The sequence below is a fragment of the Pseudogymnoascus destructans genome (genome assembly GCF_001641265.1).
Source record: "Pseudogymnoascus destructans isolate 20631-21 unplaced genomic scaffold scaffold_5, whole genome shotgun sequence".
Taxonomy (NCBI): Eukaryota; Fungi; Ascomycota; class Leotiomycetes; order Thelebolales; family Thelebolaceae; genus Pseudogymnoascus; species Pseudogymnoascus destructans.
This window is the reverse complement of record NW_020167524.1, coordinates 156619-172475: the sequence shown is the minus strand read 5'-3', so window position 1 is coordinate 172475 and position 15857 is coordinate 156619. Positions and strand designations below refer to the sequence as shown.

General features: G+C 51.0%; 6 protein-coding genes across 6 annotated transcripts; 3 read left to right on the top strand and 3 right to left on the bottom strand.

Annotated features, from left to right (window-relative positions):
• The first annotated feature begins 16 nt into the window (after nucleotides 1-16).
• Nucleotides 17-2940, top strand: VC83_02342 (uncharacterized protein). Its single transcript, XM_024466008.1, has 3 exons — nucleotides 17-269; nucleotides 362-1457; nucleotides 1503-2940. The coding sequence occupies exons 2-3, from the start codon at nucleotides 1211-1213 to the stop codon at nucleotides 2573-2575; spliced, it is 1320 nt and encodes a 439-aa protein (XP_024326202.1). The 5' UTR covers nucleotides 17-269; nucleotides 362-1210; the 3' UTR covers nucleotides 2576-2940.
• On the bottom strand, nucleotides 2941-4096 carry VC83_02341 (uncharacterized protein). The gene is made up of 2 exons (XM_024466007.1): nucleotides 3701-4096; nucleotides 2941-3635 (listed from the first exon to the last, which is right to left on the bottom strand). The coding sequence occupies exons 1-2, from the start codon at nucleotides 3903-3905 to the stop codon at nucleotides 3013-3015; spliced, it is 828 nt and encodes a 275-aa protein (XP_024326201.1). The 5' UTR covers nucleotides 3906-4096; the 3' UTR covers nucleotides 2941-3012.
• On the top strand, nucleotides 4097-5711 carry VC83_02340 (uncharacterized protein; the record flags this gene model as incomplete). Its single annotated transcript, XM_024466006.1, has 5 exons — nucleotides 4097-4148; nucleotides 4217-4912; nucleotides 5135-5190; nucleotides 5263-5410; nucleotides 5466-5711. The coding sequence occupies exons 2-5, from the start codon at nucleotides 4574-4576 to the stop codon at nucleotides 5709-5711; spliced, it is 789 nt and encodes a 262-aa protein (XP_024326330.1). The 5' UTR covers nucleotides 4097-4148; nucleotides 4217-4573.
• A 335-nt stretch (nucleotides 5712-6046) lies between these two features.
• Nucleotides 6047-7382, bottom strand: SUI1 (Eukaryotic translation initiation factor eIF-1). Its single transcript, XM_024466005.1, has 5 exons — nucleotides 7122-7382; nucleotides 6927-7001; nucleotides 6720-6812; nucleotides 6515-6648; nucleotides 6047-6450 (listed from the first exon to the last, which is right to left on the bottom strand). The coding sequence occupies exons 1-5, from the start codon at nucleotides 7147-7149 to the stop codon at nucleotides 6436-6438; spliced, it is 345 nt and encodes a 114-aa protein (XP_024326474.1). The 5' UTR covers nucleotides 7150-7382; the 3' UTR covers nucleotides 6047-6435.
• Nucleotides 7383-7658: 276 nt separating this feature from the next.
• VC83_02338 (uncharacterized protein) lies at nucleotides 7659-9157 on the bottom strand. The gene is made up of 5 exons (XM_024466004.1): nucleotides 9045-9157; nucleotides 8875-8989; nucleotides 8728-8825; nucleotides 8651-8667; nucleotides 7659-8599 (listed from the first exon to the last, which is right to left on the bottom strand). The coding sequence occupies exons 1-5, from the start codon at nucleotides 9079-9081 to the stop codon at nucleotides 8531-8533; spliced, it is 336 nt and encodes a 111-aa protein (XP_024326475.1). The 5' UTR covers nucleotides 9082-9157; the 3' UTR covers nucleotides 7659-8530.
• A 1909-nt stretch (nucleotides 9158-11066) lies between these two features.
• On the top strand, nucleotides 11067-15680 carry SRB8 (RNA polymerase II mediator complex subunit; the record flags this gene model as incomplete). Its single annotated transcript, XM_024466003.1, has 4 exons — nucleotides 11067-11625; nucleotides 11672-12269; nucleotides 12317-12521; nucleotides 12570-15680. 4 exons carry the CDS (start codon nucleotides 11067-11069, stop codon nucleotides 15678-15680), a joined length of 4473 nt encoding a protein of 1490 aa, XP_024326478.1.
• Between the last annotated feature and the right edge of the window lie 177 nt (nucleotides 15681-15857).

Below are 15857 nucleotides of genomic sequence, written 5' to 3'. Positions count from 1 at the left end.
TTTCTTGTACGTACTCGTACCTTTATTTATTACACCTGTAGGCTATTTATTGATGACCCCCACTGCCATTTTTATCTTATCGTTTTCCATTGCTGTGACGCCAAATCTAAAGGAAAAACTTCAACAAACCTTCAAATCTTGACGTCAACTCGACAGTCTCTATCGTACATTGCTAAACCGAGACATAAAAGCTCCAAGAGTCACGCCATGGGACAACCTTCCACGCAGGCATCAAATGCCCTGATCTATATCACTTATGGCTCCTTCCTGTGCGGCACTCCCATTGAATCTTTACTACCAGTCTCTCCTGAAGACAAGAAGGGTATTTCAGAACTAACTTGCTAACTTGCCATGACTTCAGGATTTTTGGCTGTGCCATCGCATGGCGGCTCCGGCATCAGACGAAAGACGAGTTCCTCTCTAGCAACAGAACGCAGTCTGGTAGATAACCTCCACACAACCCTTCCGTTTCTGGCGTCAATTCTTCCCCCCAACAGCTGCAGCGCCTCCTCCAATTGACCCCCCCCCCCCATATTAGAAAGACAGCAGCTAATGTTTAATCATAGCCGGACCGTTGGCGCTTAACTTTGTCGCTTCTGGTGAGTACTTTGCGGCGCCTTCGTTTTCGATTCGGTGAACGGCGGCAGCAACTCTCGTATATATGTACGGATTCCCAGCACGGACAAGCAACATGAATATCGCCCAATAGAGTGAGAAATCTTCAACAGATCCCAACTGCAAGCCATGAGTTATTAAAGCATAAGGTTCGTATTTGCAGAAAATACCGTGTACGCCTCGAGCCTTCTTCTTGGCACTCTAGAGCAAGCATTTTGCAATTTAGCTGTGTTGGCTTTGGAGGCTGAGGAGGTGGCAGAGGGCGGGCATTGTGTGGCTTCACTACGGGCGCTGAACCTGGCAAATACTGGGATACACCTATTCTCTATGTTCACATAGGGAAAGATATCTCTGTGTTTTGCCTAGGCGAAGCTGAGATTGTACCGTGATTACTCGATCAAGTTAATGCTTGCGTGGGAAAGTGCTGCCGCCTCGAAACCCCCTTCCCTCCATTGTTGCAAACTGCTAACATTATATTTTTTTTTTCAATTGAACAGCCCTGGGTTCCGGTATTCTGTTCTCATACCCGCAACTGGCTGCTCTTACTGGCGTGCAAGGCGTGGTTGTCTATGCCGTTAGTTCAGCAGCCCCTCTTATGGTATTTGCTATCCTTGGCCCGATTATTAGAAATAAATGCCCCGAAGGCTTTATTCTCACAGAATGGACAAGACAAAGATATGGTGTTGTTACAGCTATGTTTCTCAGCTTTCTCACGCTGGTCACAATGTTTCTGTATATGGTAGCAGAGCTCTCTGCAATGCAGCAAATCGTCGGTGCTTTGACTGGAATGGATGGCCTGCCAGCAATCATCGTGCAAGCCGTCGTAACCACGATATATACCTGCAAGTCATCCCTGCCAGTTTATGTTCTTTTGCTGATTGTCGTAGCTCTCGGTGGCTTCAAAATCTCATTTATAACCGACAATATCCAAGCAGTCATGGTCTTCTTTTTGGTTACAGTTGCTACTATCACCATCGGCGTCAAGACGAATGTGGATCGCAGCCTAGTTGATTCTTCCGGTCTACTCAATGCTACTCTCCTGGGCTGGCAACTTTTGTATATTCTTCCAGTTGCCGTCCTCACAAATGACTTCTTTCTTTCCAACTTTTGGATCCGCACTTTCGCCTCTCGAACTGATAAAGACCTCTTCATTGGGGTCTCAAGCGCCTCGGCTATAGTGCTTGTCATCCTGACGCTCGTTGGTGTAACGGGTCTGCTCGCCGTCTGGACAGGGGCATTAGCACCTGGCGAAGACGGCTCCATCGCCTTCTTCCTTCTTCTGGAAACACTACCCAGCTGGGTTGTCGGAATTGTCCTGGTCATGACTGTTACGCTTTCTACAGCAGCGTTCGACTCCTTCCAATCAGCCATGGTTTCTAGTGCTTCAAATGATCTGTTCGGGAACAAACTCAACATCTGGGTTATTCGAGCTGGGATAGTGGCGCTTATATTTCCTGTCGTTGTGATTGCTCTCAAAGCGCCGTCGATCCTGCAGATCTACCTGATCTCCGACCTTGTTTCTGCCTCGACCATTCCAGTCTTGGTTATTGGCCTTAGCGACCGCTTCTACTGGTGGCGCGGGTTTGAGGTTGTAATCGGCGGTCTTGGTGGAATTCTGACAGTATTCATCTTTGGAACAATCTACTTCGGGAATGCCCTTGATGGCGCAAAATTGATATTGCTTGAAGGCGGTCTATACGCCAATGACTGGAGTGTATTCGGTGCTTTTGTCGCTGCTCCTTTTGGAGGACTCCTTTGGGGCTTTGGTGCACTGGTCGTTAGACTGGGCTTTCAGTGGCTTATTGCGAAGATAAAGGGGCAACGCTTTGATTCCCTCGACAAGCCCGACTACCTCACACGTCCTCGGATTGTGGACGCCAATGAATATACCGACGGTGGTGACATCACGGCCGCTGACGAGGAATTTATCACATCACGTCCGAAAGGGAAGTTCTTCTAGAGCTGCCAAGACCATAATAGGTCTATTGAGTTGCGCCATCGCACATAATGCGAGGGGTATTACATGCTTGTCGATTACTGAGTAATCAAAACTCGACGAGGGACAGTCTAATAAGGTATTAGTTATTATATACCATACTAAACTATTGCTATATATACTACCATGTTCATCGCCAATTAAGACGATAAGTGAAGATTTTGTGTTGTTGGAAGGTAGCATTTAGGGTTCCATCATAGTACCCAGGTTTACTATACAATCACATAAAAAACCTTGTGCAGCAAAGAAAGATATTTCTGGTGGATTTATTAGTCCCGGGAGTTTTCTTCTATTTAGACCTTATCGAATATTCTACACATTGTTTCTATACATTGCACTTATGCACTGACGCTAGCATGCTAATATCGTACAAAGCTTTCCCTTCCGTATCTTTCACGTCTTCACTCCAGAGCTTCCCTTTTAGCTTCCTCGATGGCTTCCAAGGTGGTTTCCTCTGTCGTTCCCCATACCATCCAGTCATTCTCTTTCCCCTCCCACAGCATTCTCTGAATTACTACATATTCCATTACGTCCCTCTCCTCGCCGGTACCCGCCACCAGGCTCCCATCCGCTTTATACCTACTTAGCCTCTGCCTGCTGCAGATACGCACTACGGCCTGCCGAACCCCAGCATCGTCAACTGGCAGCCTCGCGGCGCGGTTACTCATTACTCGTGGCTTGCTCGTGTACTTTATCACTTCCCACTTCCACCGCTCGCCGCGAGGCCGCGTGTGGATGCGCGATGCGAAAGAGTCATAGAGGCCTTCACACGTTATCTTCTTTAGTAGCTCAATGTTGCCGGCGGCGAAGGCAGTATACATCTGCTGGTGTAGCGCTACAGCCGTTGGTGCGGTTTTCCGAAAATGGATTTTGAGGCCATGCTTCCGGTTGGACCATCGATATATGGTCATTATCACAAGATCGGCAGCTTTGCGCTTCAAACGTGCCCATTGTAACTTGGCAAGAGCGTTTGGGGACGCGAGTAGGGAGGGACGGTTGGCACTTGATGGGGCAACGATGGTGTCTGTTGAGGGGCATCTCAGTAAACAACCTCGTTATAGCGAGACATTCGCAAAATTCGGGGCATACCTGGTAGCAGGCCAAAATCGGACGTCATTTGGCTCATCTCTTTGGCGGCAATGCGTACACTGCGCTCCGATGGGATCCTAGGCTGCTGTGCCTGGTCTCTGTTGCTGAAGGCGCAGCGAGGGAGTCCATGACTAAAGTATCGAGTCTGTAAAAAAGGAGACTGTAGAGCTAAGCCCAGTGCTCGCCGTCGTATCAAATGCGCCATGTTTTGCGTTTTCCGGTGTGGCAATGGCGCGTGGACTGGGACAAGTTACCAGGAATTGAAGATGCTGGAACTTTTTTCGAGAGCTGGCTCGGGAAAGGTTAGGCCCGACCAGGTGACACAGGCGGGGACCACCACGACTAGTTAGAGTCCTCGAGTGCTTGATAAATGGGATCCTACGTTTCGTACCATGTATGTATGTGTTTGAAACAAAAGAAACTTGTTTGGGAAGCATAAGGACACAATGTAAGTGCCTTAGACTAGAGTTATTACAATATATTATCACAATATCAGTGAGCTAACCCTTGTATTAGCAGCCAGTAAATAACATTTAGGCCTTCGACGTCAACCTTGGCGCCATTCCTCTCAAATATTTATGCTTGAACTGTACGCGCGCATGTTCTGGACTACTGCCACTTTCGTCAACAATCTTTAATCCTTCTATTTTATTTACAACTGGAAAACGCAGTCGCTGTTTTGTGGCTCAACCGACTATTGGGAAAGTTTCCGTGTGCCGACACATTCCCTATCCAAACCAAAGCAACCTCTCAACACCAATCTCGACTACAACCACTAGCACCTTGGAAACACCCTACCATCCTCCCACAAACACCTAAACCTGCAATGCGACAGCACATGCCGTAATCCCCAACCCTCTGGCGCCGCATCATATGCCTTTCCCCTCGCGCCCCTCTTCGCCCATCACCCAACCGCCGACGCCCACACCCCCCTACTCGAACCACCACGCCGCCCTCCCCCCCTCCACCACCAGCAAACCCCCCCAATCCTCGAAACAAAAACCAACCTCCCCCATCACCGGGCCCCGTCAGGACGCCCGGCACGACCCCCGTCAGGACCACCCCCGCCGCCGATCCGTCCTCCACCCCTCCATCGCCGTCCTGCTGGGCGTCAACACACACTGGCACATCCCGCTCCTCGTCTGTCGCGGCCTCAGTACGCTTCCAGCGGCGTGGTGGGGGCTGAGATGTCTGTTGACGTTTGTGGGGGAGGTGATGGTTGAGGAGGGGGGGGGGGGGGGTGGAGTGTTGAGAGGAGGTTTAGGGTTACGGAGGTGTTTTTGGCGTTGCTTTGGGTGAGTTCCCTGTCCCCGATCCTGATCTGTGGTGCGAAAGACGTTGGAGATGGTGCTGATTGAGCGGGTTGCATATGCACTGCGGCAGGCCGTGGCGCACCGTTTGTCGGAAGATGGAATGCTGACAGTTTGGGTACAGTGCGGTGCATCAGCATACCTATCGTTCTTTTTCACGGACTGCCTCATGTCGCGCTGGTACGATCTCACCCCCACCCCCCCCTCCCCCCTCCTTATCTCTTGTTTCCAGCTAACCTCGACCCCCCACAGGCTCGTCCATTACACCCCCCAAGCAACACTCGTCCGCCTCCTCACGATAAACTCTATAAACGCCTACATAACATCCTGGGTCCTCTATCTCTCCGGCGGGAGCGAGGACCCGAGGCAGCTGTTGCCGGCTTGGATAAGCATTGCCAGCGTACGCACCCCCCCTTCCCCCTTCACACACACGACCCCAGCTAACACCCCCCCAGACCCTAACAGTAGCCTACCACACCACCCAACGGCACATCAACATCCGCCGCGAAACCCGCGAGACAATCTCCATCTTCTCCCTCGCCTCCTTCACCAGCATGGCCCTGCTGCTCATCCAACTGCACCTCTCTCGTGTAAACACCATGCCCGTGCCGCCGATCTTTCAGTTGTTGGGGAAGGCGTGGGAGGTGGGGAAGAAGGTTGTTAGGAGGACGGGGTTGGGGCCTGTGGGGAGGGAGTTATAGTTTTTGTTGCAGGTGGGGTTGGGGGGTGTATATAGGGCAGTGTATTGCTTGTGTGTGATATGCGGGGGAGATGAGGGGGACTAGACAAAATGTGGTTGGGAAGCAACGCTTGGGATTTGGGTGCGACTTTGGGACGATTAGCGAAATTCTTATATTATGGGAGCATTTTGATGCGGCTCTTGGACAGTTTTGACGGAGAGGAGGATATGGATGATAAGAAGATGGCATTCAGCCGGGGATGTTGGGAAGTTTTGAAGGGGCAGGTCAATAATAATAATAAATTCACCATCACAGCCAGTCACAGCCACGTTCAGAGTCATTACAAACAGTCAAAATAGTGAAACCATATTGTATATTGCCAAACCATCACTAGGTTCTCGTCATCAATTGAGGGCAGTCTCAAACCCCGCAAATGGTTCGCCGAATGGTCTCCGGTGAGGCAATCTTTGCTGAAGCAAAAGCAAAAATAATATAAAGGGTCATCGACAATCAATCAGAAACCAATTCAGCTCTATCCCCAAGCTTCGCCAGTAAGTTATGCCATCTTGGGTATTCTCTTTCATAAAGAATACGGGTATCATCCAACGCCTCCCAATCGCCCCAAACGTTAAAACGACGGATCAAGCCTGTTGAGGCAGGCAAGAAGTATCTTGGGATGGGCTAGCGGTACTTCCGTCGGCGATCTTCGCAACGAGGGGACAGAGAGGGGTTGGGATATATGGGCTTAGAAACCGTGGACCTTTTTGGTATGTTAGTATTTGAGTGGCAAATATGTGGGGGGCGACTCGAAGGTCGAAGCTTACCTTGATGGTCTTGACATCAAGCTCCAGCCCTTCCTTCTTGTCGGTGAGGAATTCCTGCACATCCTTGCGCTGGTCTCCCTGGAGCTGGATCACCTCTCCCATCTCATTGTCCGTGACAATGGTGCCATTGCAAGCTAGTGATATTGTTAGCCACGTCCCAAGTCACGCCACGGCGGGGTAAAAGCGTCGAGGAGTGGCAACTCACCGAACTTCTTCTTGATGACCTTGAGGATCTTTTTCTGGTCAAACTTCTTGGGCAGTCCCTGAACTGTAGTCAGAGTTTTACGACCATTGCGCTCTGTGGCAAACGGATTTCAGCATATTGTCTCGATGATGCGGAGTGGGGTTTCTTGGCTTGTGCGGCCGCCGGTGGCAATCTGCCAACAAGTTCAAGAGGAAGGTAGGGACGTACGCTGAATACGAATGTGAATGTAATTCTGCGACTGTTTGGTCTCTCCTGTGTCTTCGTCTGCCTCGGCGAAGGGGTCTGCATAAAGGTTAGCCATATTCTTTCAAGACATCTGCGACGAGTGGCGGTTTGCAGAATAAAACAACTCGAGCCCGAGTCGTGATATGGAAAGCAGTCAGCGATGCAAGGAGAACTCACCAAAGGTCTTGAGATTTTCGATTGACATAAACTCGAGTGTTCCTGGGTAGCCTTGGGTTGGTGTCTTGGTGGTGGGGTTGTCAAGTGTGTGGTTTTGGTGTGAGTGTTTTTGCACAGAGACGAGACTTTCTTTATGAAGAGATAAAGAGTAGTTGTAACTGTTTAAGTAGAGTAGGGTGGAGTGGTTGGTATGTGAATGTGAATGTGAATGTGAATGTGAAAGCGTTGGGACCGATTGTGGGCTGTTGTAGAGGAAGAAGGAGGTTGAAGGAAGATGGAGGAGACGCGGGGCTTTGTGTAAGAACCGGTGGCTCAGTAGAATCCCCCACTAAACCTTGTTGGGGTTAGCGACGTTAGCGACGTTACTCGAGGGCGACTGCCTTTTTCTGTACGAGTCGTATTAGTCACGTGAGAGCTGAATGATTGTTGCAACCAACAAACCAACAAACCAACAACGAAAGTGGTGGAAGAGTTGAAATGTACCACAGCATATGTATTTGCTAGTGTACGTACTTTGGTGTAGGACCAACCGACAACAAAAGCAGCAAAAAGCAGCAAAAAGCAGCAAAAAGCAACAAAAGGCGACAAAAAGCGACAAAAAGCGACAAAAAGCAACAAAAGCCGAGCCGACAAAAAGCGACCAAAAGCAACGCCTTGCGATAAGGCCGTTCTTGCTGGAAGGGGATGATGCGACTGTGACAGTATGTAGTCATGTGTGATGCTTAGTAATGGGGTCGAACCACTCATGGGAGACGATTCCCGATTACCACAAGGACCCGGCCGCATGACATGTAACATGTCTTTTTGAGGCTGCGCATTGTGTGAATACAAGCTTTCGTTTCATGATTCACGAGGCTCTGGTTAGGCTTTGAAAATTGGGCCTGGACGATTCCTTTATGCTGCGGAATATAGGGCTGGATATGAGGACCCTTAATACCTTCATAGAAGACGGTGACGTTGAGGAACCCATGTCTCTCACGAGAGTGCCTGGTTGGGAAGTGGTTGGGAAGTGGATGCCTTGAGATTAAAGTTGACTTCCACAAACGGCACAGAGGGCGATAAGAGTCAACTAAGTCATGCTCATAATATAATCCTGAAGCTAGCTTTTCATGTCCGTACACTGAACCCGATTCAAGCCTTCCACCTCCAGCCCGCCCAATAATCCGCAATGTCTCTCTCCTTGTCGTACAAAGTTCCGTTCCGCTCCACCTACAGCAGCAGCAAGAGACAACCCATACTATCTCCGCGGCGGTATCACAGAGACGCCCAACAGTGGCCCGGTAACTGTATTGGTAGTCCCGCCGCTGTATCTCTCTCCAAAAGGGGGTGGGTAAAATATATATGCAGTAAAGTACATGATTATGCTCGTAGGTCCGCCGTCAAGTGTCGTGTCGTTCCGCTCGCGCGGCTTACGACGATGGAGGGGGTGCTGATGCTCCAGGGGTTGGTTGGGGCGGGAGGAACATTGGGAGGTAGGTCTGTGGTTTGTCAGTGATGCTTCTATGGCGGTGGGATGGAGCAATACGTACGACGATAAGCGACAAGACTGTATTGGAGAGGCACACGGTTAGTTATAAGACAGTAGTCTTGATTCGGTAAAACTTACAGGACATTCCGACGCCCATATACGCCGGTTGCGATGCAGCAGCCTTGCTGTCTGGGCTCTCTGAGAGCCAGTTCTGAGCGGCAATGACGACGGAGGCCCTATTCAATGGTTAGCAGCCGCCGCGGATCCTTCGGGGGTGTATCATACCATCCAATGTACTTGTTCCTAGTGAACATAGCAGCCATTGGCACCGTGCTGCTCAGAGTGTTCCCAATATCTCCCAATCCACCCTCTTTCGGGGCTGGCTGCTGGTAGGGGATGACTGGAGCTAGAGTTAGTCGGGCGCAACGGTGTCCTGTGGGAATAAAGGTACTCACTCAGGTCCTCCCTGCGCATATCCTTCTTGGCCGACATTTTGAATGATGTATTGGAGCAAGGGCGGTTGTGAATTGTCAAATGTTGCCGCTCGTCACTGGAATCTTTGGTCGTGTCAATTACGGGGCAGGGGAAGGAAGTGTGCAGTCCGATGATCCCCAGATTCGGAGACGAGGTAGGCTCGTTCGGGTTAGGGCGGATTCACACAAGTCACGTCGGCAACAGATACGTAAAGTGTAAGGTGGCGATTAGGGCTATATATACGTACACTTTGGTAACTTGGTGTACTTATCTGGACATTTGCATACTGTGGTGTATCAATAAATAAACCAACATAAAGGAAGGCAAGAGCGGGAACAAGCATAGAAGCTGGACAGTGGCTAAACTGATATATTCAATTTCATAATACGTTGGTTGCGAACGGCCTATCTAGCCGCAGTTGTTGTGAACAGGCAAAACCCCAATCTCGGTCTTACCCGCGTCTCCCGATGCACGTAAAGTTGTTCGGGAACCCTTGTTGGAATAGACGGGAAAGAGCAACACTAAGAGTTAGCGTGTGGTACCGCGCGTGGAATAACGTGCGCGGTGCCCGTGGCCGTGTGTCATGCCTCAGGCCTCATGCCTCAGGCCTCATGCATCATCTCAGGCCTCATGCATCATCTCAGGCCTCATGCATCATCGTGATGCCTCAGGCCTCATACCATGCCTCAGGCCTCATCTCATGAAAGTAAAGCATTTCTGCCTCATGCATCATCTCATGCCTCATGCCTCATCTCATGCCTCATGCCTCATCTCATGCCTCATGCCTCATCTCATGCCTTATCCCATGCCTCATGCCTCATCTCATGCCTCATGGTCATGCCTCAGGCCTCATGCCTCATATCTCATACCTTCATCGTCATGCCTCATCGTCATGCCTCATCGTCATGCCTCATCTCATGCCTCAGGCTCATGTCTCATGTCTGATACATAAACTGGCCCTAAAATCAATATATTGGCAAGTTGTGCACGCGATAAACGAGTCAGTATAGTTTAGTCAGTATAGTCTAGTTAGTATAGTTTGTACGTACCTGCCTGTCGGCGGATATATATAAATATTGTAATATATTTCCTATACGTATATATCCCCATATATATCCATCTCCCTTACTGTAGAATATGTCATATGTCATATGTCATCAAAGGGGTGAGAGAATAACAGTGCATGGAATAGAACCTGCGTGGTTCACCCTGTGTCCCACCCATCTGCACCTTCCACACTTCCACACACGCATCATCCCCTACAGTAAGTCACTTTACAGTAGGGGAAGATAGTAACTCACTCATAAAAGTACATAGTAGATAAGTTAAAAGACTAAAATTCTAAAATACTAAAATACTAACCCATTCTGGTATTAATCCCACACTAAACCAACCAATATTAGCCCCAAACGGCAAGTACGGCTGTGCACCCACTTTAGCGTCCATTCCCCAGTATCCCATCCACCTATCAATCCAACCCATCCACCCCCCCATCCCCCCAATCCACCCCCCATCCCCCCAATCCACCCCCCAATCCCCCCATCCACCCCCCTCCACGCCCCCATCCACCCCTCCACCCCCCAGCTCAACTTATTCCCGCGCCCAATCGTCGACCTCTCTAAATACTGTACTCTGTTACCCAGCCCAATATCAAGACGTCACATCACATAACATAACACCCACTCTAATCTAATTGCTCCGACCCCATCATACGCATCCCCATTTAACAGCTTTCCCACTTGTTGATCCTTCCACCCACAGACTAGGCCTCGGGGATCGCTCTACAGCCGTAATAAAACCCCCACACTTTCCGGGCCCTTGCGCCTAAGTTACGCTATTGTCGTGGCCGCCATCTTCGGAATCATCGCCTCCAAAAACAACGTGAGATCCCCCCATTACACGTCCTCGGCACTTTTCGCACTCGACACAGCGCTCCCCGCCATTTATGTGATCCCAAAACCCGCATCAATTACAGGCATGGCGCATCACGTACAGCCTCCGCGATGAGCACCCGACCACCGCAGCCCGGCCCGCGCCCGCCCCAGCACTCGCTGGGCGGCACGGGCATGTTGCAGAGGCAGGCCCAGCAGCGGAGCCATCTCCAGCAGAGCCAGCAGCCGTCGCGGGGGAGGACGAGCGACAGTGTGGTCGAAGTTATAGCCGATGGCGCCGAGACGGCGCCCCCGCGACTGGAGCCGTCGAAGCCGGGAGGGTCGATGGTGAGGGTGGAGGGGCTGACGGCGCAGAAACAAAATATAGTTAGCATGGAGTTACCGTCGCAGGCTGGTACACCAGGCGCGGTTATGCCTCTCCCGAAGCGGGCGGGACAGAGGATCCCGTTCAGGCGTCATGATGCTCAATCAGATGCGCCGAAGCAGGTTGGATCGCCTCACAAGAGTTCGGCGAATTTACCATTACCAATGCCGGCAAGGCCAGGTCGAAGCGGTGTATCTCATATACGAAGGCAGGCGCATGATGCAGGGAACTCGCCGAAGAAGGAGAGCCGTCCGAAGCCTTATGTGTTGGAGGCGCCGTTGGACGCGCCCAGCTACACTTCAAATGGTATGAATTCAACCCTGTTTGAGATGGACTTCACTAACATGCATAGGCCATTTGGACTACTTCCCCTGGACAGGCACCCGCGATGAAGACACCTTCAACGATAACGTTATTCGACAAGGCTATTTCGATAAGATCCAGACAGGTCAGAACGAGACAGCGTCCGCCAAACAACAATTATACCCCTCACTACGACTGAAGAACGGCCTACAAACTCTTGGATCTTTATTCGCGCATGTTTTGGGGCAGAGGAGACAACACTCCCAAATTACCGCTGCGCCATCATTCAAACCGCCTCCTCGAGTCACCTTGACAGATACAAAGAGAGAGACTTGGTTACGAGATCTAGCAAATCCATTGATACCACTACGACGCCTCAGCAGAACTATACCTCACGGCATCAAGAATAAGGTGCTGTTGGAACAATGCACGAGGAAAAATGTTCCGACTGAAAGGGCGGTGTGGCTTGCTAAATGTGTGGGGGCAAACGAAATCAGAGCCTCCAAGAGAAAGGGAGTCCCAGGGGCTCTTGCAATGGGTGGTGAATCAAAGTGGATTCGAGATTGGACTGTATGTGTAGAGCAGTTTGTCGATGGTGTTGTTACAGCTGGGGGAGACAAGGACTGGAAGTCGAAAGTCCTATATTCGTAAGTCTACACACTGCTATTTCAAGCTCATACTAATCGTTTGGCAGTATTCGACTCTCTGCACATCTGTATTCGGAACAACTACTGGATACAGAACACTATCTGGATTGGCTCCTGTCGTCGTTGGAGAGCACTCCCTTAACGAGGCTGCCAATCTGGCTATTAATAGCCGAAGTGTATTGGGCCGATATACTACGATATCGTAAATCAGCCCGGCGTCTGGTCGCAGCTCTATGCTCGAATCTCCAAGATGTGCGTATACCCCATGTTATTTATGATTGCCTACTAACACAAGTGCAGGCGCATGAGAGTCCCGATCGAGACTTACTACTCCCCCTGATAGAGCGTGTGGGGAACATCGTCACCGCGACTGTCCAAACAAACCCAGAAAGTTTTATTGCCTTATCGCACTGGCCAAAGTACAGTGATACACTAGTGGCGTGTAATACGTCCGGAGGACCAGATGAGACCCAGATTTTCGACGCAATTAGTCGTCGCAATGCTCGTCTCAAGTCTCGATCTTCCGGTGGCGATGAAACCCAGAACTCACGGCGCCTAGTTATCGACCTTCTCGACGCCTCATTGTCTGTTCAATTCTCCCAGGACCTCCCAAGAGAATGCTGGAAAGGGATGAGAGATCGAATACTATTAGTTCAGACTCTCTTTGATTGGGCCACATCTTGTGCTCGCCCAAGTCTTATGAAGACATTTGTTGCCGCCCGCCTTATGAGGACGTGGAGCCGGCACGGGGTTGATGTGGACGAATCCGTCTTGAATTACCTGACCTTCCGAAGCAATGGGCATGGTGTATCCAGCGACGCCGTATACCATTTAGTCTCTGAACTGGCAAGGTCTGGCCACTTCTCCGTCTCGAAGTACATTCAGTGGGTGATTGCTCGGGGTGGGCTCCACGGTTCCCAGGATGTGGCCGCAGACGGGCCATGCGTTACGAGATTACTTGCAGAGTTGCCCGTACATGACCTGCCCGAAAACCTACTCAAGATTCGCAAGACCTTACTTAATCGTGCTTCGTTTTCTGTCAACGATGAGACTGAGACTATTGACAATATGTCTCTTGCTTTTGAGCGTTGCAGCCCAAACCTATATGGCAAGACGCCTTCCGGAGAAGAGGCCCCAACGGCAGCAGATGTTGTTCAGAACATTACACACCTCAGCCGCACTGTGAAGGCGGAACTTGGACTGCGACTGCGAAAGCAAATAAATCTCCGCATGACCAAGGCGTCACCCTCAGAGACGGGAGAATGGAAAGCAGGTCCAGAATATGAAACTGCGACAACAGTCACCGTTGCGGATTTCAACTTGACTCGGGCTGTTCTAGAAGCCACCGAAGACCTTTCGATACTCGCTGATATCCTCAAGCTCGTCTCGAGCTCCAGCAGCACCCAGATTTTAGCCTCTATCGCAGACACTCTCAACATGCACCGGCTCACTTTCTCGGCGATTGGAGCACTCAACGACCTCTTCGATACGCTTGTTTTGCGCCAATGCAGCCTGGGGGTGATCCAAGGCCCTGAATCTGTCACTCTGCTTCACTCCCTGTGTGCACTATCCGCGACCATCCCAGATGTGGCGAACATACACGTGCAGTTATCACGGGATGTGGCTCGTAGCGTTCGCAGGTCCGCTGCTGATGCTTGCTCTCCTGTCTCGGATCATGTAGCCGAAGCACTGCAGAAATCAGACGGCGATATTTCAGATGAAGTTGATAAGCTGTTATCCAGCGGCACTTCGATGGATGCTCCTACTTTGAAACGGCTATTTCAAGTTATCATTAATCAGATGGAAGCTTCCTGGGCGAAATCCGATCCAGGACTACAGAAACATGGTCCAATACTCGAGCGCCTTCGAACCTTCGACACAAAGCAATTCGATACTCTCCTCACCCCTTGGGTCGAGCAGATGATCCTAAAAAGCGACAGGCCTAACCTGGGCCATGTTCTTGGCCCGCTGATCAGTGCAGGTTGCCTCTCTTTCAAAGAGCATTTGAAGGTGTCTGCCTCAAGTGTACAAAAGACACGGGATGGTGGCGACAAGCCCACCACGAGTCGCATTGCATTTGAAAGCCTTTCTCTAGTCCTAAATACTTATCGCAATGGCGACATCATGTCCGTCGAGGACGCCTATACGTTGAATATTAGACAGACCCAAGCTCAACTCAAGGACCACTTGGCCATTCTGAAGATCGCCCGCATCGCCATAGAGATATCCGAGCCATCAGCCGATAACAACGATGTTACAATAAACTTATTGTGCCTGGGAGATGCATTCCGTAGGTTCTTACGGCGGCTCGTTCTCACCGAGTTTGACTGCGTTCTGAAAGAATTCGTGACACCACTGGCAAAGTCGCAAGACCTTCATATTATCTCCTGTCTTCGAGCCATCCTTTGCGGTCTTTTAGACCTCAAGACGACCACAGGAACTGAAGATTTAGTTGTCGCAAGGCAGATTGAGGTGATCTTCGGCGTGGCGTCGGATCTTACATTACCATTCTGTCAACTCGCACTACGCTCTCTATCAGCATCAGAGATACCCGGCTCAAGCAGCGAATCGGCAGCAGACACATCGCGTCTCGAAGCATACGAAAGAGCCGTCGACACCGCCCTCGCAAACAACAACCCAACCTGGACGAAAATAATCCCCACCCTCGACGCCCAAATCGCACAACACCTCTGCGACCAAGCCGAGCGCTCCCTCCTCGCCACAATACCCTCCTTCAAACCCCCATCCTTCGATTCCCCCGCCCCAACTAAACCGCCGTCCGACCCAGCGCTTGCAAAACGCATGCTCTTCGTCATCTCCGCGACCGCATATAGCACCCAGAACCTCGGCCACAACACCACCGCCCTCGACATTGGGGAGAAGATTAATAACCTCGCCCACGCCCTGTCGCAACCGCAGTCTATGCAGACTTACAGCCAGACTACAACATGGCTGCCGTTGATGCTCGAATATATCACCACGCATGCATCTACCCTTCCCACTTCCCGGCCAGCAACTGATGTACGCGCGCGCGTACTCCTGGCACTTTCGGCGCTGCTGTTGGCGCTACATGCGCATACGGGGACAGACGCGCTATCCGAGCACGTCCTGGACGTCTCGCTCCTCCTCGTTGACGAACTCCCCGACGATGCGAGGGCGCAGTGTGGACGCTTTCTGGCGGAGCGCGGGAAGGAGGTGGTGCTGGGGGATCCGGGGTTGAGGTATGTTTTTGGACTTGAGAGTGGGGGAGGGCAGGGGGAAGCTGGTGGAGGAGGGACGTTGATGATTAGTCAGCGCGGGAGGATGGAGGGGTTTGTGGTGAGGAGGTGGGAGTGTTTGAGTGAGCCGACGCCGTTGGTGGGGGAGAATGATGCGGCGTTGAGTTTGAGTTTGTTTCAGGCGAGGAGGTGAGGGGGAGTGGGAGGAGATCACCAGCGTGTTTGAGTAGATGTTGTGTGGTGTTTTGATGGGCGGATGGGGAGTGGGGGGGGGAGGTGTGTTTTTTTATATTGTGTTATTGTTGGGGGTGGTGGTGTCGGTGGTATGTATGGATGGGATGGGATTGTTGCGGGATTTGCATAGCGACGG